This window comes from Ceratina calcarata, unplaced genomic scaffold, assembly GCF_001652005.2.
Source record: "Ceratina calcarata isolate Rehan_Ccalc_2016 unplaced genomic scaffold, ASM165200v1 scaffold39.2, whole genome shotgun sequence".
NCBI classification, from domain to species: Eukaryota; Metazoa; Arthropoda; class Insecta; order Hymenoptera; family Apidae; genus Ceratina; species Ceratina calcarata.
Genome location: NW_017162322.1, coordinates 279,847 through 305,560, shown reverse-complemented (window position 1 = coordinate 305,560; position 25,714 = coordinate 279,847). Strand labels below are relative to the sequence as shown.

Here is a 25,714-nt window from a genome sequence, read left to right as displayed (position 1 = left end):
TGAAGGGGTACCCCTTGGAAAAATCTCGGAAAAATCGAAAATTTTTTTTTGTTGTTTATTATTAGCAATGTTCTTCCGACGTCTGATTTATTTTTAAAAAATGCGTTTCTAAAGTGTATAAACTTTTGGGATTGACTGTATAGCCAATACATCCTTAAATTCCTTCGTAATTACGTTTCATTCAATTTGGAACATATTGATAACACGTGAGATCTGACGGCTGGTATCTCGTTCAAACTGACTTGTCATTAGATTCGAACGTTTTTGGTAAATTGGCGAGCTGAAACACATTCTGAACTATGAACACTGGATATACGAAATTTCCTATCTTGAACTTGGAGACACGCATGTATACGATGTTTGCAGCTTATGAAACGCGAGTCGAATACATATACTATAACGCATCCGCTCGATGGCAAAGGCTTTGTGTCGCCGGCGCTAGATCCTCCGATCCTTCATAAAGGATCCCCCGTTGCTCGGTCCTCCGCCCACGCCGCCGTGCCGTTCGTCCGTGGAAGCATTGTTGTACTCCTGAACTGAAGAAAGTTGGCGTGCCCGCGATATCTCTAAAGTTCATCTCGCGCCCCGGCGACGACTCTTAAAACACAATGCGTGTATCGTTGTCCCGGTTGAAAGACCGACGGTCTGCTGCAAATGGAAAAGATCTCGCGTTCACGCTTCGTTTCTTTCAGTTTGGGAAGCTGTTTAAGGAGATATTCTCATTTTCATTGCGTCGTTTGTAAATCTTGATTACCGAGGTGACGTTGGATGGAATTGTGTATAGAATTGATGGACGGTTAACACGGAAGGAATTGTGTCCACGCGAAAGTGGTTTCGCAAATGTCAAAATGGAGATCAAAAGCCTGAACCGCGTGCACGATTATGCGCATTAGGGGGTAATTAATATTTGTCATGGCTGGGAACCGCTCTCATTAATTTCTCGAAACGTTGATGACTGGCTATTGAACAATATTCCCAAGTGGCTGAGTGAAATTTTGCCGGGATTAATCGGAAACGAGGAATTCGAGACGGCCGAGCTGATCAAATAAAATCGTACCAACGTTCGGCCGGACAGTCTTTTCCCGTTTTTACGCAGTCCGTGAGAGTTTTTTTGGCGCGCGAGAAAAATTCCCGAGTGATCGTGCGGTTTTTCGGTCTCCCCGCTGGTCGTCAAAGCAAAAACCGAAGGACAAGCATTTACGCTTTGCGGAATATGACCCATATACCATTACTACGTTTTTGCCAACCGGGAAAAATCTCTTCGAAAGGTTTCTTCAGTGATTTGTACCCGCGAGTCCCGCGGGATCTGTCGGTCGAAGAAACAAGCGAATAATTTTTGTTGCGTTTTAATTACGCGTGTTAAGGCAGCGATCATTGTTTCGGAGTAAGTCGGCGGATAAAACAACGTCGCGGGGCGGGCCGGAGGAAGGGTAGGTGCTGGATGGTCGGTCGGTTGGTAATTAGTACGGTTTTCACGGCGCAGAAAAACCGTTCTTAATTATGTAACGGTAGACTGCGTCGCGTGGGCTGCTCTTATTTCCGCGCTGCGTGTGCCGTGTGCACGCGCCGGCTGCGCGCGCGCGTAAAAATTCCGTGCCGCGCGTAATTAAAGGAGCGCACAAGCAGATCCGCGGACACTGCCGCGGTTTCTAACGAGATTATTATATGGCGGGGATTTTATTGTGCGCGCGCGGTTCCCAGCTCCGCTACTTACGTCCCGTCCCGCGCGGTTGATTGTTGTGTCGTTCAAATGGAACCCGAGAACCTTTGGCTTGCTTGGAATTTTCGGATAGGAAAGGAGCTTTTTAGTTAAACCCGAGCGGTGAAAAACATTCGCGTAATTTTCGAGCTAAAATGGAATGCTTTATGCGCGGGGTACGAGTGGATATTGTAGATTCAGATATAATTGCAAAATTGCATTAGAGAACGGTTTCTTTAGAACGATCTTAAAGCCATGATTAAACAATGTAAAGTGCTATTCATTCTATTATCCGACTGTGGAATTTGGAAGATGTTCATAATCTGTCTTCCAGATTTCTAGGTCAACTGAATTGGATCAAAGTTGTTCATACGAAGAATCGAATTTCAAATCATTTTTGGATACAGGGGAGGGGCCAATAAATATGTATGGAATACTAATTGAGAAATCTGATGAAGGTTGAGGGCCGAATTTCATCTTATCAGTGAACATTATTCGAACATTTGTCTGGGCGTCGAGACAGAAAGGGGATGAAAGGGATAGATCATGGCGTGATGGCGAAGATATTGAGTTAACGCCGCGGTAAAACCGTCCTGATGCACCTCCTTCGACGAAGAAGGGTTGGAAAAGGACGGAGGCACCCCGTTACGTCGACGGTGGAAGAAGGTAGGGGATGAAAGGAAGAGCAATGCGGTATTAATTACGTTTAAGCTCGTCTGCCGGGTCATGGTTCACTCCGAATTTCCTTCCCTATTTACATATTTCTTTATGCTCAAATAATAGCGTTAGAACGGTCTTTTGATATATCTCAAACTGGTGGTGGCTACGAAACTCAGACCCATTTTTCTTCATTGCTGGCCTGACCTCGTAACTTGTAACTTCCCCGAACGGGAGAAATGAATTTCGCGAATCGACTCGACGGTCTCTTCAAGAAAATCGTTAAAGTAAAAAGTAATTAAATTATATGGAACATTTTCCAAGGTATAATACAGAAGATTTAAATAACAATCATTGAACTTCTGGAGTACGTAGCAGAAACTTTTAATAAAATATTTGCTGAAATCTTAATCGACTTAAATCCGTCGGAGGCAAACACGTTTCCCCGTGATTGCTGACAAATTCCCGAACTTAAATTCAACGAGGCTCCCCCGATTGTCCGAGATCGATCGTCCAAACAAGTACACGCGATTGTTCATTCATGGAAACTTTTTCGTCGAATTTGCTCGCCCGCGGAATTCTAAGGTAAATCTATGAAGGCGCGGGCAGGGTAACCAAAATATTCTCCCAAGTTCAAATTTATTCATCCATCTACCGAGCAACCGATTTAAAATTTACTCATTCCCCTGGGTTCCTTGTTCCCTTATAGCCGCTTTCATCCGGCTCGTTATTATCGCTTAAAAGCATATCCTCTCTCTCCCCCGAAATTAACCAGATAGCAGAAACGTTAGACGAAGCCGAAGCAATTGCGATTGCCGTCCCCATCAAACCCCTTTCATCATGAATAATCTCAGCCCCACTTCGTACATCGATTTCTTTTCTTTCTCATTAATAATCGCGATTCAGAGAGAAATATTTTATATCACTTAATGTTGAAATTCACAGTGATTTCGCACCGAAGACATTTTAGCTAGCTTCGAAAAACAGTTTGAATCAATTATATATAAAATAACTTCTGTTTTTCCGAACTATATAAAAAACTGGAGGGGGCGAGGGAAAAAGCAAGATACTTCGAAGAGCTAATCAAAGGGCTCGTGTAATGAAACGAAGAAGGAGACGAGTAATCGATCAAAGTCTCGGTTCGCGAAAAATCCGAGCGAATCAATCGTCGGATGGGCGACAACGAGAGCTCGTTCGATCCAATCCCGATTTCTCTTCATCGGCCGTTACTTATCCCCAAGAAACAATTACCGGCGGCCAGCGCTGTTTTACAGTCGTCCCGTATCCCGTTTACACGGCCTGAGTTCATTTTTCCCTCTCCGGATTCGACTGTACACGTCGCGCCGGATCCGACTGAATTATTAAAAGTACACCGGAGGATTCCCAAGTAGCTACGGGACCGACTCGGCTGGCGAAAAGCTGGATGATTGCAATCACGTCGCCTCGTAAAGTGATCGCGAACGGTCCCTCTACCTCTCCCACGGTCCACTCCCGTCTCCGTTAACTGCATTACAAACCCCCTCGGCGTGTTCTATTATGTACGTTGTCGCAAGAAACTATCGACTTTCGTTGTTCTTCCTCGATACAAATGAACCATGATCCCGATCTAAGAAGTAGAAAAAATATTGCACGTTCCTCTTTGATCAATCAGTAAATTGCGTCGATCTAAATGAATCAATCAAGCAGCATCGTAAAAACTGGCAAATTGTGTGTTGAAACAAATTTTAGGAAAAATGAGTTTGCTCACTGTCATCCAAGATTGTAAGACACGACTTCCGTAGAGATTGCGCGCGTTCAGCCATGCACCAGCCGACAACAAGCAGCTGCAGTATTCATTTTCAAATCCCCGTGGCACGCCGCGGCGACGGGGATTTTCTTTCTCTATATCCGACGTCGAGCATCTCGCTCGGCGGCTGTTCAATTATACACGGCTGAAATATCATTCGCACGTGTTTTATTCAAGGGCGTCCGTGACAATGCGTAACTCGCCGAAGAAAGGGAAGACCCGTGCATTTTGCACAAGAGTATCGGTAGACTTTTCTTACGCCTGTCTTCATTTTTTAACCCACTCGTTCCACCCTCGATGCATTGCTACCTTTCTGGGTATAATTAGAAAATTCGTACCTGGATAAATGGCAAAATCCGATACCGTATTATATAATAAGTCACGCTCGTTCCTAACGAACGGGATAATAATTCGGTTATGAAATTTTCATCAAATCACCTGATAAAGTAAAGGTTCTGCTCGTTTTAGATGCGGCAAAAATAGTTCCCAGTGACACAATTTCGCGAATCGTCGGAATTGGTAGGAAAATTTTACTTCGGTCATAAAATGTATACCTCTGTCCATGTGACGCCGCGGAAACTTGAAATTCCATTTCAACTTGTAATGAGGTCCCCGGCGCGGCGCTTTTTGATTTCGCGGACTTTCGAATTTTGTGACGAATCGGAAGGCTTTTTTCCACCGCGGGGAAAAAAGTTCTCGTCCCATTGAGGATATCTCTCCTCCGGATTCATTTTCCGGGAAACCGTAATAAACACGGAAACCGTCTCTGTTTCATCATCGCTGACCCGCCGCGAAATTACCCGGCGTCGCAATCGTAATTACAAGGGGCGACAGTTTTGCTTTATCCTAATGAGCGCCGTTATTAATCTTTCTAAAGTATACTACCTGAAAACTTGCCCGACTAATGTTCGTCGCTCGCCGTTCCCAGATGAAAGGTTTTTGTTGTTTCGCACGGAGTTCATTCGTTAGCCAATGTTCTTTACACGCCACGTGCATCACGCTGTGAAACTTTTATGAGTTACTGATCGTTTGAGATATTTTTAGGGACACTTCGGTCTTCGTTTGATTTTATAATTACGTCACGTAGCATGCGAGAATGCCGCGTCGATTTATCGGCCTGCTCGTTACAAAGAGTGGATGAAAAAGTTCGATGGGATCACGTCAGCTCGTAAAACGATAGGTCGGCGTTACCCGACTAATCCGTTAATTCCAAAGATTTGCTCGCGGCGATGGCCCGTGAATTTCAAGATATCGGAACGGCGAGAACCCTCCCTTTTTTGCGTGAATTTAATTCACGAATCACTCTCTGATTCTCTACCTTCCTCTGTTCTCCGACCATTAAACGTGTCAAATAAATAGAAACGATCCGACACGCGATGAACTTTTTTTTTTTAATTTAAATCAGATTTACGATTAGCATAGCAATACTTTATCACGTGATAATTGCATTAAATAGTGAATATCTACCGTAAAATTTTATTGGAACTATTTATGACACGGAAGACAATATTTAAATTGTCATAATCTCTGATAGTTATTCACTCGGGATATTTGTCAGATTTTTAACGGACCATTTGGAAGTATCCTAAAAACGGATGTTGATCCTCGAGAGTTTTCCAAGTAAAGTCTCATCTCTCCGAGTGCGATTCGTTCGTTTTTTTCTCGACGCTATCTTATACAAGATTCGGTATTAAACCGGGATCCCGCGGGCGTAGCGGAGTAGATTATCAGACGGGACAGGATAAACAAGGTCTCGCGACGGAAGGAAATTGCGAGTTACCATAAAACAAGAATATGATACGGCGTGTAACACCTTTGATCCGGGCCACTGAAACAGATTAAAGTTTTCGCTCGCGTGTCCTGCCGTTGCCGCTTCCTCGTCGTCGTCGTCGTCGTGAAACTTTTTCTCGGGTCGCCCGACCCGCTCCTCCGTCTCTGGAAGTAGCGAAGCTTTTTCGACTCAGTGTTCCCTCATAAGCTTTCTTAATTTAAACCATAAAGTTTACGGGCCACGGTCGAAGTTGTACGTAGCGTCGTCGCCTCGCGCCGGCTAAAATTGAACGTTGCATCCGATGCAATTAACTCTACGGATGTCGGTGGTTACGAATAATCATGGTTTTCAGAAAACGGGATTGCATCGTACAAGGGGTTACCGGGGTAGAGGGGGGATGGGTTTCAAGTTCCAGGGGCGGACTTCGGACCAATTTCAAGGTTGTTCCCGGGCAAATTGGATTTATTATCAAGCGAAAGTTTTCCTTGCTAATGACATTTTAAAACCGATAATAAGCGCAGTCCTTGGCTCGGGGATTCTCTTTAACCGTTCGAGCCGCTTGTTCCTCCTTATCGGGCGAGGATTAGGTAGCCTTGATCATTTTAAAGTATAATTACCGTTCAAGTTTAAGGGAGTTTCGGTTACCCGTTTAAATATCGTTTACAACTAGCCGTAATCTGTCTCTGATGTTTCATGAATTACACGGTACATCGAGTGTCCTAATTAGAACTGAAGTCACTTTTTCCGTGAATAAAAAGCGCGAAGAGTGCGTGGGAGAAAAATTTAATTACGGGATGGAGCGAACGGTAGACTTTAAGTGGAAACAGTCGAGTTATGCTCAGACACACATGTAACAGGTATCTTGGCAACTGACGTATCTTATCGTCAGACAAATTTTATTTATAATGACGTAAACGATGAAAGAAGTTGAGGAAGTTAGTCTTGTACATGTAATTGGATAATTCATTATAAAAAAGAACTGGATCAGCACTTGGCAGTCGCGTTCCCGAGTTGAATCAAGCGAATTCATTCGCCACACGCCGGGACGAGGAGAGTGTACTCCTCTAATAAAATTACCTCCGCTCGGTCGCATTTGATCCGGGGTTAGGGTCTCGAAAGTCCCTCTTCCACGTTCTTCACCTTTGAATAACTTAAGGGATGACAGCCACGGTTTTCCCTTACTCCTTTTCGTTTTCCTGGTCACAGCTCGCTTCCACTGTAAACATTTGCACAACTTTCACTCGCTTGAGTTCGGCTCTACCCCGCCCGTTCCCGTTTAGTCCCAGTTTACCCGTGAATCAGTTGGCGCGTATAATCGTTTACCCTGTACTTAGGAAGAATTCCAGCTGCCGTGCCGTCGAACCGTCCCATTACAGAGCATGAAACACAGCCGAGGCGCGAACCCATTAATTTCGTGCGATTAATGATAATCGCTGGATCGAATGACAGCGGTCGTACGATACGCGCGATCGCCGTGATTTACATTTCCTTGATCTCTCGGTACATCGTGCGCGAGAACGTTTAAACGCTCACACCGTAATAATACTCTAATCGAGCACGTTCATTGGTCAGCGAACTGAGAACAATTTACATCTTCATTTACTATAGTTAATACCTTGAAATCCGAAGTGTGCATCGTTATCCAACAAAACGTGTCCAATTGTCCAAATCGTTTTGATAGCACGATCGGTTTCCACGTTATCATCGGGCAGACATGAAATCGATCGATTGATTCGCGTCGCGACTAGTCGATGAAAGTATCGCGGCTAATCCACTTCTCGGGGGTACAATGCCACGTATACACGCGCACGCGTAACTGTCGTCTAGTATCTCGCACAATGTATATGGTAATTCACTTATTGTTTCGCGCGCCGAGTGAGACGCTAATGAATCATACAAGTGTAATTCAACTGATCCAATTCTGGCTAGTCGTCGCGATTCAAACCGTGACTCTCCCTCTCGCTCGTTCCCATCTCCCGTTTACCCTCGACGTTGTCACCTTTACAAGTGAAATTCGTCGTAACCTCCGTCGCGTTCCCCCCTTCGTCGGATCCACGCATTATTTAAGATTAATTCGAGAAGATCGAGAAGCTTTCAGGGAACTCTAGCGCACGCGGTTTATAATGCGAGCGAGGAAAATTATAATCGGTTACGATAAAGTTGAAAGTTCAAGAGGATTTAGGGCATTTCTGTATAACGTCAATTACATGGATCGCGAACTCCTAGTTATTATAAATCTCTTTTCAGACGTCCACCTATATTTTTTTTGTAGCTAGCTCGTTTTTTAAAGCGGACCAGAACGCATTCACTCGTTTCGTTTCCGCAAATCTGCTTCCATTCGACGTTTTTTATCTCCGCATTAGCATCGAGCCTTCTCTCCTCTGCCTGTCTCTCCCTCCGTCCCCGTTCGCATTTTATTCACGGTCGTGACTGCGCCGCCCGTTACAGAATTTCGTAACAAGCAAACTTTACGACGCACCCTGTCTTTCTTCGTACGCCGCGACGAGGGCGGTTTTATTCTCTCTGTTATTCTTAAATTAGGGCGTTTCGCGAACAAACGCGCGGAACTGGGACGGCCGGGTAAGAGGTCGGGCCACGAAAAAATGTTTTATTCGCGTCGCTCGGCGAGAAGCGATTTTTTATATTTAACGTAAACTTTTTACGTATCGCAGTCGGTTTTTAATTAAATTGAAAGTTAATTGGACTCTCTAACTATCTTAGTCCTGCGTCTTGCCGTGCGTTTGAACCACGTGAGGAAAGCGAATGAAATACGTGTACGTCCAACAATCTCCAGATTCTTTTATACTCTTCTGTCTTTAATAACGATGAGATTGCCAATGAAATATCATGACAAGTTGATGAAAATTCAATAGCACATTGATACAAATTCTTGTACACGATTTATAAACTAAGCTCGAAGGTTTTATGAATAAAAATCAGCTGATTATCTCTTAGCCGAAAGGAAACGCTTCCGGGATGTTCAGCCTTCATAGGATTATATAATATAAAAATTTTTCCCTCAACGCGGTATTTTCCTTCCCGGATGTTTGAAAGTTGCTTGCAAAGCTCCTTTCTTGTACTTTAAACTTTTTAACGAAACCGTACGGAAGATAGTTTTACAACGTTGCGCAATTTAGAACGTTCAGTGTACAAAAGAATTTCATGGGACTTTACAACTTTTTTTCTTCGAAAACCGTGGAACTGTTTAGTATATGGCATTCATAGTTAGCAGTATGAGGATAACTCGTCGCCCTGTTAACAGAATAAAAATACCGTTTTGTTACCCGGTTGGAGCTGAAGAATAGATTAAACATTTTTGTTCTCTTATTTTTAAAATTCACGACGCAATTAGATGCTTATTTCTAGACAGCAGCGAGGATGACACGAGAAATTCTATTAGGAAGTCGGATACTTATTTCGAAGTTGAAAGAACTTATCTCAAAATATAATTCCTACAAGATAAAGTGATTAACAATTGTAGGCATGGTTAAGTTCTCAAAACAATTTTCTTTTCGCTTGTCGTTCCACGGTTTCCTTATTAATAACGACTATTCCGTGACCGTGACGGACGTCTCGTTAAAAAGTCACGGAGGAAATGTTCGAATAAAGTCAGAACGAGTGGCCGCGTAATGGTCGTGTAAATCGAGTTTCGTATTCTCAAAAGCCCGGCGTTCGACCGACGGTGGTGGCGGCTGGTTAAATTGCCGATATTTCTATCCGACCATTGCTGGGCCACAATCCGGCAGTGACTTCGAAATCGCGTATCGTACAATTGCTACCAAATTCCGTGTTTAAGAGAGAGCCACCTAGTCGGCTATATACGTATAGATTCGTAACGAGCGCATTCAGAGCGGCGCTGGATTACCGTTTTGCTCGGGAGAAGGCAATTGTACAGCTTGGAACAATGATCCCTGGCCAGCTCCGGCTAGTATTAATTTCCCCGAAGAGGACAAGATTCAAAAAGATGCTGGATTTTGACAGCATCTTTTTATTTTAACCAACTTCTGCAATTTCCTTGTAACTCCACTCATTACCAAGTATTTCACAATGAACGAACTAATTAATCGATTAGCTCTGAAACATTCGATATAGCAGAAAATTGTATACCACCTTTTTTTGCAGGTAATATCAGTATCTGCAATTTTTCTTCAAAGCATTTTTCGAAATATCGAGAAAAAAAAATTTTTGAAGACTGTCAAGGGGTACCCTTTCAGATTTTGCGAAATATTCGTTAATAACTGGTTGTCACTAACAAAAAATGTGCGAAACGAAAGTTGTAGGTATCCTCAAAAGCTACAAGTTTTGTACGGAACATTTTTTTATGCCGTCAACAGTTAACGAGTTATTTTCAATAAACTGTTCTCTCGTTTTTTGTAAAATACTCGTTAACTATCGCCGCTAGCAAAGAAAAATTTTTTCAGACAAAAAATGTAGCTTTAGTTGTCAGCTACAAATAAGGTCGTATCCAATTTTCCCATAGGTTCAACGGTTTAGAAATATTTGAGGAAAAACGAAATTTTGGGCGAAAAATTTGCTGCTTTGACGAAGGAACGGCTGGATTTTAGCAGTACTAATGAAATGCCGATTAATCATACGTAGAGACGAGTTAGAAGAAAAATTCATACAATCTTTCTTGTAGAGGACGTCAATGTCTACAATTTCTGTATAAAATTTTTTTTCAAATTGTCTTGGTGGTGTTATTCTGGTGTTCCATTCGGAACCTTTGTGCCACATTTACTTAGTTGATGCATCGTTACCCCTTATACACGCTTCTTACCTGTTCCTTTCAATTCTTTAAATAGAAAAGGAAATTTTCACAATGAAATGCCAGCAAAAATATGGTAAATGAAGACTGGACGGTTTTCAATTCTAATTCATTATTTAATCCAACAGCAAATAAATTGCGTGAGGTAAATAGATATGATCGGATTCTACGAAGGGTAAAATGGAACAGGTTGAAGTCGCGTCGCTCGTCGGGAGATGGAATTAACGAGATTCCGAAACTCGGAGCGATAGCCCACGTGGCCGTACCTGAAATTATACAGCACCACTGGCGGCGAGTCCACTCTTTGTTTTACTTCATACATAAATTATGGATAATCTTCTTAGTTTCGTGGCTCCCGCGAAGAAGCGAACTTCCACTTCCGATGATCGCGGCGAAAGATTAAGTTTGAATTCGCAGCGGAACGCCGCCATCGTCTTCTTCTCCTCCTTTCCTCGTAACACCGGGATCTTTAACTTCTTTCGTTTTCTTCGGTGCCGCGCTCATTTTCATACTATTTTCGAAACGGATTTCCTCCTCTTCCGCCGATTTAATTCACCCGCTTCATATTCAACCGGTTCCCGGTTATCATATTCCTCAAGTTCCGTCGCCGAGCTGCTGTTCAGTTTCAATTCGACAAGAACAAATTGTCACCATATCCCACCAACAGATGAAATAAAATCATCGTAGACGAACTAAACGTATTCCATTCCGAAATCCTGTATGGATAGAATTTTTATCGATGCATCGATTTAAAGTTTTGTTTGCATCCCTGTGTCTCTTGATACGTCGATGGTTGTCCGCAGGTGTTCGAACCGGACAAATTCTATCAAAGTTTTCGAATCAGATTCTTGTCCCGTGCATGCGGACCCGACGACGGTGAACAGATTCCTAATTACACTTTTGTTTGTACGGTCCCACTATTACTGTTATTTACGTTGCGTCTCGTCGAAGATACACGAACCACCCGCCCCATTTCAGACGGTAAAATTACACGCCGAAGAATCCTCCCTTCAAATTAGCATTCGCAGTGCTTCGAAACGTTCGCAGATCACTCCGTTTGAAGTTCCATCACTTAATTATTAACTTTTTCGAAGGACACTTCGTTAAACTCGCAAGTTCCGACGGCAGCTTTCTTTATTCAATCGAGTCATTTCTTAAACGTAGAGGCGAGAGTTTAGATACCGTCTAATAACTTATAAATTTTATTGTCGCTTCTTAAGTAACGCGCCTCTATTTCGAGGGAATACGATGTAGATGGTAGGTTCGCTTCAAGGGGGCGTGATAAAGGAGTCGATAGCCGTTCGCAAATGCGACTCGATATGCGGAAATGATAGCTCTTATCTCGCACTCGTCACGAGCATTCCTAACATCCTTTCATACTCCACATTTACCCTCGCTAGTTAACTTTCATGCTGCTCAGGCGCTATCAGCCGGAACGTTTTATGATACAATTAAACGAATAATAATAAACTCTTTAAAAATGTATGAGGAGAAACGTAAGACTGTAAACGAACTATTCTGTTATTGAACAATTGAATCGGCTTTCTGGTTCGTACGGACAATGGTACAATCTGTTCGAAAACCAGTGGGACATATTGTACAGCGAATAATTACAAACGGAACGAGACTCGCGAATTTAAAATAGAAATATTGCGAACGGCAGACAGGATCGTCGGGGGATCGATTCATTTTTATTCCGCCGTGGGATGGACGGGGCGGGGAGGGGCGCGGCGGGCAACGCATTTATATACATACAATCGTATTTACATTACGTCAGCCAAATCGCGCGTACAGTAATTTCGCCGGCATTTCGCGAATTCATCGGATTCGAATAAAAATATTCGTTCGTTACACGACGCGACTATCTACTGGGTGTGACGATTTATTTCGGCCACGCGGAATCATGCGTGATAACAAAAAGTAGAGTGGAACGGGTAATGATGGCCAGCACATTTTTACTCGACGTCCGTTGCGCACATAATTGAAAATTTATTGAGAACGCAACGGTAAATCTAAAATTAAATGGTCTACCGGTCGAGAATTTACTGATACTTTTAATGGTATTAATGCAATGCGAATTATTAATAAGGGAATGAGCGGCCAACGGATTTTTATGTAAAACGAAATATCTGTAGCATGGATTTAAAAAATATAATTCAGATAACAATTTTTTATGCATCTGGCTTATTCATATTTTTTGCACATTCGATTTCTCGATAAATACGTAAATTCCGCAGTCTAGTGATAACATATATTTGCTGTCATAATATTTCTGATTAGACTTATGGTATGACAATCGCAAACGTGGAAATCGTTTCAACCTGTACTTATTTTATTCCGCTTTATAGTTTTTAATTTCTCTCTCTACTTGTTTTTTTTTCTACGAGAATATCGTTCGGAAGCGTAGCATTAAGCTTGACACAATCAACGACATATTGCGAATTTAAAAATTCATTCCTCACAAATCTCACGGCCAAAAAGGGACGGTTTGTAACATAGCGAGAGAGACAGAGAGAGAGAGAGGGAGTCGAACTTAAAAAAATGTGGCCTCCAATTTGGACGGTGTTTTGCTTGGAATTCCCCGACGGCTCGCATATTTTTCAGATATTTAACTGATTTCAGTTGATAAATTGACTGAATGTACCACGTTAACTTTTTTCCCCTGTATTTTAAAAACATAAAGAACATTTCTCGTACGACTTTTTAACTGAAGGAACAATCAACGTTGCCCGAGAATATTGTAAAATAGCTTCCATGTGAAATTTTGTTTCCGGCATTTAGCAAGACTTCCGCTCCGTTGAGCTCTTACCTGTTGAATAACAAATGATGAGCGAACAGTGAAATGAATTGCGCATTGAATAATTTCCCAAGCTAAATGACCGCGAAAACTTATTATTTATGCTAATTAGAGAAGGGCCGCAATGCGAGACTAATTAGACGCACCTCCAATTTCCCTTGACTGAACGCGTCCACCAGTAATTACTCTGACATCAATCAAGCCAATATTAAGGGGTGGATACATGTGCCGCGACACATTATATATCATTATTAGTTATACTATACGATGGACGTGCTCTAGCCATATTATATTGTTCATTGTTATGCAGCGTAACGTTACCGATTTCAAATTGCCGTACAATAGCACGATTTTTTTTCCCCCATTTGAATCAGAATTATACAACCGGTGCGTTAAATGCGGTGAAGGAAATTAGTAAAAAAACGAAGCGGGATCGTCGCGTCCGACTGGTGAAAGCCGCGACGCGATTAAAGCGAGGGAACAAATTTTTTTCCGATATCAGCGTTCGAATGAATCACCGGCACGTATCGCCCAATTAACGCGCGATCGTCCGCGAGATTAACCGATTCCATGAGAGATGAATCCAGGGCGTGTTGCGTGTTTAACGTTTAAGTCGGGCGATGGCTAACGATCTCATTAGTTTAGTCTCTTTTTTCCTTTTGAAATCAGAAACGCAGGGGAGAGAGGCGCGCGTCGAACTCAATTCTCAGAATGGAATCGCAAGCGCGTTAATTAATTCCTCGCTCGGTCTTTGGACAATTTAAAGGACGTCTGCGAATCTCATTAAGTCCCCGGGAGCCGGGCGACTTGTTACCTGCTGGAAATACGATGGTTTCATCGATCCTTGACGAAGTTGTCACTGAATCGTGCATTTCAACGTGTCTGGATGTTCGTTTCGCTCTGAGCGTGTCTGGTATTAATACACGCTGCTTAGAACGCGTATATCTATCTGTCGTTTGTCCGCGGGTGACGTTTTGTTCGTAACGACGGACGGGGAAATCTGTGATTTATCTGGAAAATAACGAGCTGGTGGAAACTTTTCTTGATAGTCGACGTCGATTTGTATATCGCATTCGGAAAGATTAAACGAGCGCGCTGGTATCGATAGAGGCGGACCGAACCGGTCTAAATCGGGGAACGAACGTCATAAAACTCGTCCTTCTGTAACAGTGCAAAGACGGCAAAAAGGAACGGTTCTATTAAGGTGAGGGCCCGATAGAACGACTGTATCACTTTCCGCGGGCATCGTCAATCAAATCACGTTCGGCGATAAACCGACGTCTACGTCTTACACATTGGAACGTTACATTCTTTCCTGTTCCAGGCGATGAAGATGAGCAAAGTGGGCAACCAGACCAATTCGCAGGACCCACAGGCGGTGAATTCCCGGGTTTTCGTCGGGAATCTAAACACGTTTCAGTGCAGCAAGACCGATGTGGAGCGAATGTTTCAACGCTACGGCCGCCTGGCAGGTAAGCTTTCCTTTTTCTCTCCTCTCTTCCTGCTCCCCGGTGGAAATCGCATAAACGAAAACCCGAATCCCCGGCTTCGTAGCCGACATTTTCGAGATTCCTTCGCTATCAGGCGCACGTCAGATTTTTGACGAGGACGGATCACTCGCATTCCTCCGATATGTCTCTCAAGTAATTGCGACGACCGTTGCTACCTTTACGTTTTTTATAAGATGATTATATTCCTCTGATCTTCGTAGTAATCGTCATACGTAGGCGACATTTTTTATTGGCTTCAGAGTAAATTAAATATTTATTACAAAATTTGTACCAAAGTAAAAAATAACATTGAAAATTGAAATCGAATTTTTATTTTACAGTAAAATTGATTTGAAAGTAAAAGATCAACGTTCTGAGAAACGTTTGCAAATACGGGAACTCGTATTTCTGAAGTAAATTGGAAACTAGGAAAACGGTAACACAAATAGCCGTGCGAAAATCGATGGACGATCAAACAATTTCCATTATCGTTTCGTGTTAGTTCGTGTACAAATTGCTAATGTAAATCCGTCTCTCGATCACAGATAAACGCGTTCTCACGATAAAATTCGCTAATAGAAAGAGTATCTAATCTAATCGATATTACCTGGAATTAAGAAGCAGGCAGATAACGTGGCGTACTATTTGTGGGAGCATCGGTTTTCCATGGGTTTCGGGGTAGGGCGAGTGGTAAAGCGGACGGGATAGTTACAAACTGGCCGAAGTTGAGGAGATCCAAAGATCGGGTCGGATAACGGGAAAAACTCTCGCGCTGTTATCCGGTATAAAAACCGGTGGAAGCTCGGGGTTTGGCCAGGAGAAAAATAGCGAGTTGGAAATAGGATTTTCTCGGATACGCTTCTTCTTCTTCTCTCTCTTTCTCCCGGTCCCCCGTAACCCAATTTGTGCCGTGATAGCTCCTTGACCTTCGATATCCCGATTGGATATCCGTCTCGGGTTAGACGAACTTCTACCCACGATGACTCCATTGCTTTCATTGTGCCCGGTAACTTCGTTTAGAAAACGTAGTTTATTGGGGGCCCGAAGAAGGAGGAAGCGATGATAAATTGATACCACGATGATTGCGTCCCCTGTTAAACTCATTTTTATTGTTAGCTAATTCCTTAATTACATCGAGGAATGCATTTAATAGAAATGAAATTCGATGTTCGTCTTAGAACGAGTTTCACGTGTAACATTCGACAAACGCTCGCTAATGGACCCTCGAATCGCGACTACAACAGCAACTTTCGAAGCATTCGCATTGTCTGTGTAGTACTTGCCTAATCAATGTGTACCTGTAGTAAAGCGTGTACTTGCCTAATCAATTTACCGTAAAATTAAAGCGCATTCATCCCGACGAATTCATCCGAATGAGCAACACGATCCCTCGTTTCGTTAATAAAAGTGTCACACTTTTGCTCCCGCGACGCGACGCGTGCCAAGTTTCCCTGGTAGAAACTTCGTCCTCTAGTTTAGACGAATTTCGAGTTTCTTGGAGTCTGTTGTGTACACCTGTCACGGGCTGCACGCGATGCGATCCTTGTTCGGTGTTCTCAAAATTAAAGCACAATTTATTACGTAGTTGCGTTACGAGCCGCGTTGCGACGGTGTAATGAAAACTTACCGCGTTAAATTTAAATGAGCCGATCGAATCTTGGGCTCCTCGTAAAATGGAGACGGCGAGGACAATTTCATCAGACCATTGCGCCGGAAAGAAAGAACTCTAGAATTCTTGCCGGTAGTCGCGCGATGTGCGAAACGTTATATAAACCAGGAGTCGTAGGAATTAGAGTCGTCGATCAATTTAACGGCTGTCTGACAAATGGTCGACCTTATCTACTTGATTAAACGCTCGTTCCTCTCCGGTCTTCAATAAAGCATCTTTCTGTTTTCGAGATAGCATTTCTCTTTAGTAATTGTGATCGATCGCGATTATACGTCGGTCCATTATTATATTTTTAAATCGAATTTTTATTTTACAGTAAAATTGATTTGAAAGTAAAAGATCAACGTTCTGAGAAACGTTTGCAAATACGGGAACTCGTATTTCTGAAGTAAATTGGAAACTAGGAAAACGGTAACACAAATAGCCGTGCGAAAATCGATGGACGATCAAACAATTTCCATTATCGTTTCGTGTTAGTTCGTGTACAAATTGCTAATGTAAATCCGTCTCTCGATCACAGATAAACGCGTTCTCACGATAAAATTCGCTAATAGAAAGAGTATCTAATCTAATCGATATTACCTGGAATTAAGAAGCAGGCAGATAACGTGGCGTACTATTTGTGGGAGCATCGGTTTTCCATGGGTTTCGGGGTAGGGCGAGTGGTAAAGCGGACGGGATAGTTACAAACTGGCCGAAGTTGAGGAGATCCAAAGATCGGGTCGGATAACGGGAAAAACTCTCGCGCTGTTATCCGGTATAAAAACCGGTGGAAGCTCGGGGTTTGGCCAGGAGAAAAATAGCGAGTTGGAAATAGGATTTTCTCGGATACGCTTCTTCTTCTTCTCTCTCTTTCTCCCGGTCCCCCGTAACCCAATTTGTGCCGTGATAGCTCCTTGACCTTCGATATCCCGATTGGATATCCGTCTCGGGTTAGACGAACTTCTACCCACGATGACTCCATTGCTTTCATTGTGCCCGGTAACTTCGTTTAGAAAACGTAGTTTATTGGGGGCCCGAAGAAGGAGGAAGCGATGATAAATTGATACCACGATGATTGCGTCCCCTGTTAAACTCATTTTTATTGTTAGCTAATTCCTTAATTACATCGAGGAATGCATTTAATAGAAATGAAATTCGATGTTCGTCTTAGAACGAGTTTCACGTGTAACATTCGACAAACGCTCGCTAATGGACCCTCGAATCGCGACTACAACAGCAACTTTCGAAGCATTCGCATTGTCTGTGTAGTACTTGCCTAATCAATGTGTACCTGTAGTAAAGCGTGTACTTGCCTAATCAATTTACCGTAAAATTAAAGCGCATTCATCCCGACGAATTCATCCGAATGAGCAACACGATCCCTCGTTTCGTTAATAAAAGTGTCACACTTTTGCTCCCGCGACGCGACGCGTGCCAAGTTTCCCTGGTAGAAACTTCGTCCTCTAGTTTAGACGAATTTCGAGTTTCTTGGAGTCTGTTGTGTACACCTGTCACGGGCTGCACGCGATGCGATCCTTGTTCGGTGTTCTCAAAATTAAAGCACAATTTATTACGTAGTTGCGTTACGAGCCGCGTTGCGACGGTGTAATGAAAACTTACCGCGTTAAATTTAAATGAGCCGATCGAATCTTGGGCTCCTCGTAAAATGGAGACGGCGAGGACAATTTCATCAGACCATTGCGCCGGAAAGAAAGAACTCTAGAATTCTTGCCGGTAGTCGCGCGATGTGCGAAACGTTATATAAACCAGGAGTCGTAGGAATTAGAGTCGTCGATCAATTTAACGGCTGTCTGACAAATGGTCGACCTTATCTACTTGATTAAACGCTCGTTCCTCTCCGGTCTTCAATAAAGCATCTTTCTGTTTTCGAGATAGCATTTCTCTTTAGTAATTGTGATCGATCGCGATTATACGTCGGTCCATTATTATATTTTTTTATTAATTAATCTCTGATAGCGCGAGGCATGGGCGGAAGAAAAGAGATTCCAATTGCCCGTCGAGTATCGTCCGGACGGCATCTAGAATCGATTTTCACTAGATTCTTCGGCGTCCGTTCGGCAAGAACCGCAGTTTACCGGGTTCCGAATGTCAACAACACGAATTATCCGAAGTCCCCGATCCGAGAGAGTTCGAGCACTCCATCGGAGCGGAACTTGGAAATAAAATTAAGCGGCGAGCGTTCTCCAGTCTGTAGACAACGCTTCGGGTACAATTCCTGAACGTCCACTTGACTCGGTGCAATCTGCACCGTACAGCTGTCAAGCGTGGCTGCGGCGAACGCCCGTAGCCCGTCGCAGGTTTCGGTGCGTTCGCGGCGCTCCGTCGTGCCCGATTGTATCTCGACCTCTGTCGTCCAGTTTTAATTCCTCGGTGCCGAACTCTCAAGTTCCTCGAAGTTCCGCGCAGCCGCGTCGTGGAAAGGCCGACGCAGCGTTTATTGTCCGGACCACTTTATCGAGGAAGCTGCTGAAAGTAAGCTGTTTATCGGCAGCGCCCAGACTCCGTTGTCCTCGCCTTCGACGCGCTTTCCCCGCCGCTGGGAGTCAAAGGGTTTTCGAGGGTGAGAGAGTGTCCGGTCGCCTGCAGTTACGATTGGGTTCGCGACTGAGCCCAGTCTTCTCTGATAATGACACTTTGTCGCCGTTAAATTGTTCCGAATTAGCAGTTCGAGCTCTCGGCCGTGGCTTCTTGATAAAAGCGCTTCGACTCCTTCTCTTCTGTTCGCTGAAAATGTTTCTTATATCTTGACTCGGCAGGTTGGTTTAAAAACTGATTATCGACGAATTCTCGGATGTTTGAACGACGTCCGTGTTTCGATTGTCCGAAGACAGCTGGGTAGTTTACATCGTGCAAGGTTACACGCTTTATGGCCCGGAATCTCGCGGGGCTCGTGCTAGAAATTAACTTCGCGCAGCTCAGTTAAATATTGAAATCTTAATCGTCGCCGACGGAGCAGTAAAGGAATATACTAATTGTAACAGGGACTCCGGTATCCGTGCTAACACCGTGGGACGCGCGGCTGAAGAAAAATCCGTTCTTCTTAAAACATTTAATTTCAGTTTAAAAGCGGTGATCAAAATACAGGACATCGAGAATTCCAGTAATTACCTATCAGATATCCTTTCCAATTTCGTTCAGATTTTATCCCGAAAATCCGGAAGCTTTTTTATCGCCAATTAAAGAGACAGTCGTGTGGATAACTGACGCGAACGCGTGCTCATTTTTCCGGTAAATCGAAAATGGCTTTTCATTATTCAAACGCGAGAAAATCCAATCGCCGGCCGCCGGACTATTCGAAAACGTCGTTTCGGGGCAGAAACACGCGTTTCCTTTTCATTTTTGCCTCTTTTTTCGTTCATCTTGTTTTTTCGTCCTATCCCTTCTATACCGGTTTATTTTTCCTTTTAATTCGATTACCCGGTCCTCGGTTCCCGTCTGCCTCTCCTCGTTAGCCCCGAGCCCGGCAAAAAACCGAATATGTAGATTTCCGCAGAAAAGGGCAACGTAAATGCCCGCAACAAGAAATATCGAGTTACTAGAAGCCCTGGCTGGTTTTTTTTCTCGTTGATACTCGAACGATATCTCCGTGAAACACCGCAAATTATTGCGTTTCCCTGTCCCAAAGCCAAATCCAATATTCTTCGATGATTTGAAAAGATAAGAACGTTCTTAAAGTAGATATACTTTCTCGTTGATGTAGATATACTTTTTCTCTCTTTTCCTCGTCCACGACGACGTTCGAAGACGTAGAAAATTCTGTTTTGAGCGCTGTATGCACGGTACACAGGTTAATACGACTTTTGAGCGGGCCGTCGACGATGCGGTCGTCATTGAAGTCGTCGACCCACTCGATTCGTGCAATCTGTTCCGCGCAGCTGTCACCGCTTGTCCGGCATTCCACAATGGTAGAGTAGAACCCGGTGCTCCATATCTTCTGACGAGCCGAACCTTTCGCAATTTCACGTCCCCGTTGACTCTCGAGCCGCTCGTCCTTCCGCAATAAGGACCCAAGGCCTTTTCTCTTCTCGTGCCCCCGACTATTCCTAGTCGCAGTCACGCTCCAGCCCCGCAAAACATTCGCCGGAGAGATTGCGAATTGTCGTTGCGGTGGGCCGAGAGTTAAAACTTTTATAGAAGTTCCCGGCGGACGAGCTTCTCGGGCTCTTTGGCGACTTGATTCGATGCTTTACTTAATTTGTACTTCTTCAGATTCTGCTCTCCGGGTTTAGTAGGTGAAATGTTGGTTTTTATTGCCTCGTAAAACAAAATCCTTGGGTATATTAAAATATATCACAAATTTTTCTAGGCTGTATAAATAAAATTTACCTCAATCCATTTCGGGGTGAAATATGTAGAACTCGAAATTTTAACCGGTTCTTTCGTTCCGCATTTTTTTTATGCCTGTCGAACATTTTTTATTTTACATCGCCCACATGGCGGCGTCATCGATTCCGCGGTCGGTCTGCGTAGCAAGTCGGCAGATACGTTCGTTCATTTTAACGCAGGAGACCCGGCCGTAATCTGTGTACCCGTAATAACTTTTGCGTGGTTAGCAGCTGACCATGCATGGAATTCATTATGCTGAAACAAATATGTAAATCTCCATATATTCCACGGCTGTACACCCACATAGCCGGTGGTGTACGCGCCCCGGATGCAGATACACGCCGCCCGGGGACCTCCGCGCTTGTGTGCCCACACAACCAAAGGAACAGTGACGGTTGGGGAAAAAAAAACTTATCTTGGCCACGCCAGTTGCGCTGGACATGTTAATAATGCCGAGGACCTCTATGACTTTACTTCCTGGGATTATTTTACAACGTTCCAACAGTTTTCTTTTCTCCTGAGTGATTCTGATTTTCCGCAGGGTAACAGAAGTAATAAGCAGGTTGAAATAATTTTTTAATGTAATTGCTGGAAATATAATGATCTGTGAGATAAGAGAATATTGTTTTACAAGTCTGCTATAATTATTAGGAAAAATTGGGACGAACAGATTCTCTCTTTAAAGATTATAATAAACTCGGTGGAGTGGGTTCATGAAAAATAAATACGACCGAACGTTCGTATAACGTATTTCGGGAAATTGTAGATAATTCTTAAAAATTTACGATATTAAATCTCATTAAGCGTATTTGTAATTATCTTCGTACTGAATGATGAATATATCTGACGAGTCTTGAATAGCTGATCATGAATATTGAAATGTTCCTGACATTTTTCTACAAATAATGAGTATAGTAATATCGTGCAGAGTTGTTACAATGAAATCGGTCAATCCTTTTAACGGATCAAAGTTCGTTATTTTTAACAAGGACGATCTTCGAGGATGTTCATATTTAGAAGCGGAGAGGGAGGACGAAAACAACGGGAAACAGGAACGTCTCTCGTTCGATAATCGCGATTCGGCTTCGTTCATTTAGTATCCGGAACGATGACGAGGTTCTTGGGAGGCTAGACTCCTCGGCGTCTCATCAAAATTCATGGAAACAATTTTAATTAAAGATTTCCCCTACTCGCGGCCCCTTCCCCGACCACTTCTATTATCTTGGCATTTCTGTTTCATTCCGTTCGCGTGGCTCGGAAGAAAGAGGCCGGTCTGTGGTACAGCATATTGGAACGTCATGATCGTTTGTTGTTTCAGGAATATCCATGCACAAAGGCTATGCATTCGTGCAATTCACAAATCCCTTTGATGCCCGGAGCGCCTGCCTCGGCGAAGATGGCCGCACCGTTCTTAGCCAGATACTCGGTAAGTAAATTTCTCTTGCCGTCTTCATCTATCTCGGGCACGTTAATACCTGACGCGGTGTACACGCGCGTATATTTTAAACACTAGCCGTCTGGCCATCGTTTGGCAGTTTACCCAGCGCCGAGGATTGCTTCGATTAATTATTATTACCCGAAAGGAGCGATGCTTAATCCACGAGCTTCAAAGGGTCGGTTTACTTCGCTGCTTTCTGCGTTTCAATTTTTGATGCCGGCTCTCTCGCTCGGAACCGAATTTATCAATATTCGCGATATTGTATTACGGAACATTGAGACCGTTGCCTATTCATGCGCGTCTCCGTCGGCGGGGAACTATTAAAAAATTTTAATCCCTCCGTATTTCATTGTACGGAAAAAATTAACGAGGCATCGTTATCGAATGACCGCGATTTAAAACCGGGTTCATAAACATACCGCAGCGGAATCCACTCGCGAATCGGCTTATTACCATCGCGAATACCTCAATTAACCACTTGCTCGGGTAATATCATCAATTTCTCCCCTATTACCACGATTTTATGCTGAACGAGGAAAAACCCGATCAAAGGGGAATCGAAGTTTAATTCGTACCACCGATCTGTCTGCTACTATCCCCGGCAAAAAGTTTCTATAATAAAATGCGATAAGATGTTTTTATTCTACAAAGAATAGCTCGTCAAAATCGTCAAAAGCTCGACGCCATAGGTAACATAATTAAATGGCTGGGCAAAAAAAGGAAAGCGGTTAACGTAGTGTTCGAGGAATTCCGATCATTTACAGAAGTGGACTTTTCGCGAGTTAACTCGGAAGGAACCGAACGGATCTTTAAAAGCGGAGCATCATCGACTTCCAGCCATTAGTTTCGAAGTTGGCTGACTCGAGACAGGGGTGCGTTCGCTCGAGAGCATTTAGTAAACTCGAGAAACTCCCCGAGGAATCGGCTTTTCTTCTTCCGCTCGCGAATTTGCATGATTTCTGACAGATTCCCGACTATCCTGTATCGAACCCTCATAGACTATTCTATTACTTTTCTCTTCTTTATCGCTGCGTCGTTTGCACCAGACGGAGTTCCGAAATTTTGTGGGTTGAGCTAGGTTTAAATCGTTCGTCTGTATAGAACGTGGTACACGTTTCTCTGAGTTAACTTCTCCTCGATCAGATTCAGCGGTCAATAAGACAAAGACAAGTACCACCTTTGCCGCACCTGTGTGCATGCACCCGGGTCGCCGTCGAGGTAACTCAGGTAGCAGTTCATTCGAATCGGTAGGATTTCAATCAATCTGCGATAATACGTATAATGTAGTTCTTTCAATGAAACGAAACTTGTTCCATTTGCCGTATCTCGTCGTATTTGTCTCGATTCGCGTTCTCTTTCGAAGTCAAACTTCACTGACGACGATTCGATCCGATTGCACGCAGTTTCCTGTTTGTATGCCCTAGCACTATTTAAACCCTCGCCTGGAACGGTAGTCGATAAACCGGCGCAGAGGTTCGAATCGCGGCCTGTATCGCGTCCTTTCAATCCGTTGAAAGAAACTCGCGCATTAATCACGGACAGAAACTTCATAAGTTCGCCGGCGGGCATTCAGATCGACCATTGATAATCGCGGGACGTGGTACAACCCTCTTTTCTCGCGGTTTTCCCGCCGGGTACCGAAAGTATTGCATACGGGTCAACGACAGTCCGCGATAGCGGCGTTAAGAACCAGTCCTGTCTATGGTATATACTGTATATACATACATACGTATACCCGTTTCCTTTTCCCTGTTCGACTGCCGGCTGTCTCTCTCTCTCTTTCTCTCTCTCTCTCTCTCTCTCTCCCTCTCCCTCTCCCTCCCCCTTTCTCGATTCGCCCAGAAATCTTTCTTTGGCTAATGCAAGAACTGTGTTCCGACTGTAGCTCGCAGCCGCCTACCCTTCCGGCGGCCATATACTCGTTCAGACGCCGGTGCTTGCGCACACACAGGGTCGTAGGTAGACGGTGCATTTACAAGTGCAACTCACCACAGGGAGACCCGCGTCTCTTTCTACTCCTATATAATTCTCACCGCCGGCACACGTTTCCGCGTACATAGAAGTTTACCGGGCGAGGAACATCCGAATAAAACCCGCGCCTCTTCCCGGCCCGCCGTCCGACCCCTAAAGAAACGATCGCTTCCGAGAGTGGAACGATACATTGTAACCGCGGTCTCTCGCGTTTTGTACTACGTTTTGTGGATGGAACTCTATTCACAATTAAATCTTAGCTTACGGTCGACGAGATAACAGCTGTTGACGTTCCTTTCTTAGCGAAAAACAGTTCTGCTTTGTTAGATAAATACTTTGCATCAAATCGTTTTATCTGCCAAACGAACAAAGTATTCCTGAACGATGGAACGTTGCATATTTCGTGGTATCAGACGTTGGCCGTACGAGATTGTACGGGGAAGGTGTAATTGCGTGGGGCGGCGGGTGAATCTAGCCAACAGTCCGAGGCACTTTGAGCGGGCTGAGAAATTAGCTATCAAAAGGAAGACGGTGCAATATCGGTTCCCGTGATGAAGAGGGTTCGGATACCGCGCTTTTGACCGTAATCTCGTTAGAAATGAATATTGCAACCGGGATGGTCTGACGGTTTTGACTGCGGCCCGGCCACTTTTACACATAACTCCGAGCGATCGAAATCTCGCTAGTACTTTATAAAAGACAATGCTCGTAGACGAAACACTTCTCCCGTTCACGACTGATGCTCGGATTTGAAACGGCAAAGCGGTGCGTCATTGGATCTTATTCTAGAAATGCAAGACGTGTTCACGTTTCCATATAAAAATGAGGAAAATGAAATCGCACGATGAGATCGTACACTACGCTTATTTTCACGAAATTTTTTATGACCCTCCATATTCTGGCGAAACGCACGGCTGAATATTTTAGGTCAGTATCTATCGGGATATATCATGTACGACGGAGTTTTACCGACGCTTCTTGTCATTTTATGCGACACTCTCCACGCCTTGAGCCAGCCTATGTATACACCTGGGTTTACTACCCTTAAAAGATGGCGAAAGGTCACCCACGACATTTCGCGTGCCGATGCACTCTGTCATGACACGGTTTAAACGAATTGCTGCATGGAGAGAAGCAGTCAGGAAATTAATTTTCGAAAAACGGAATCGATTACAGTTATTGATTTTGTCTCTCCTTAACGAATTTTCTTTTTTTTCAAAACTTCGAAAAATGCTTGAAATAAAAGTTGTTGTCCTTCTAACTTCGATATTCAACGAGTTACGTATGATTATTTGGCATTTTATTGATGTTGACAAAATCCGACCATCCCAGCGTCGAAACG

The 25,714-nt window shown here is 43.7% G+C and overlaps 1 protein-coding gene across 3 annotated transcripts in view; it reads left to right on the top strand.

Moving 5' to 3' along the window:
- Positions 1–25,714, top strand: part of LOC108626216 (uncharacterized) — a 196,589-nt gene that overhangs the window by 100,353 nt on the left and 70,522 nt on the right. For all 3 annotated transcript variants that reach the window (XM_018026782.2, XM_018026779.2, XM_018026783.2), the window contains 2 exons: positions 14,800–14,947; positions 22,282–22,389. In XM_018026782.2, the coding sequence (XP_017882271.1) occupies positions 14,800–14,947; positions 22,282–22,389 (256 nt within the window). The remainder of the gene's footprint in view (positions 1–14,799; positions 14,948–22,281; positions 22,390–25,714) is intronic.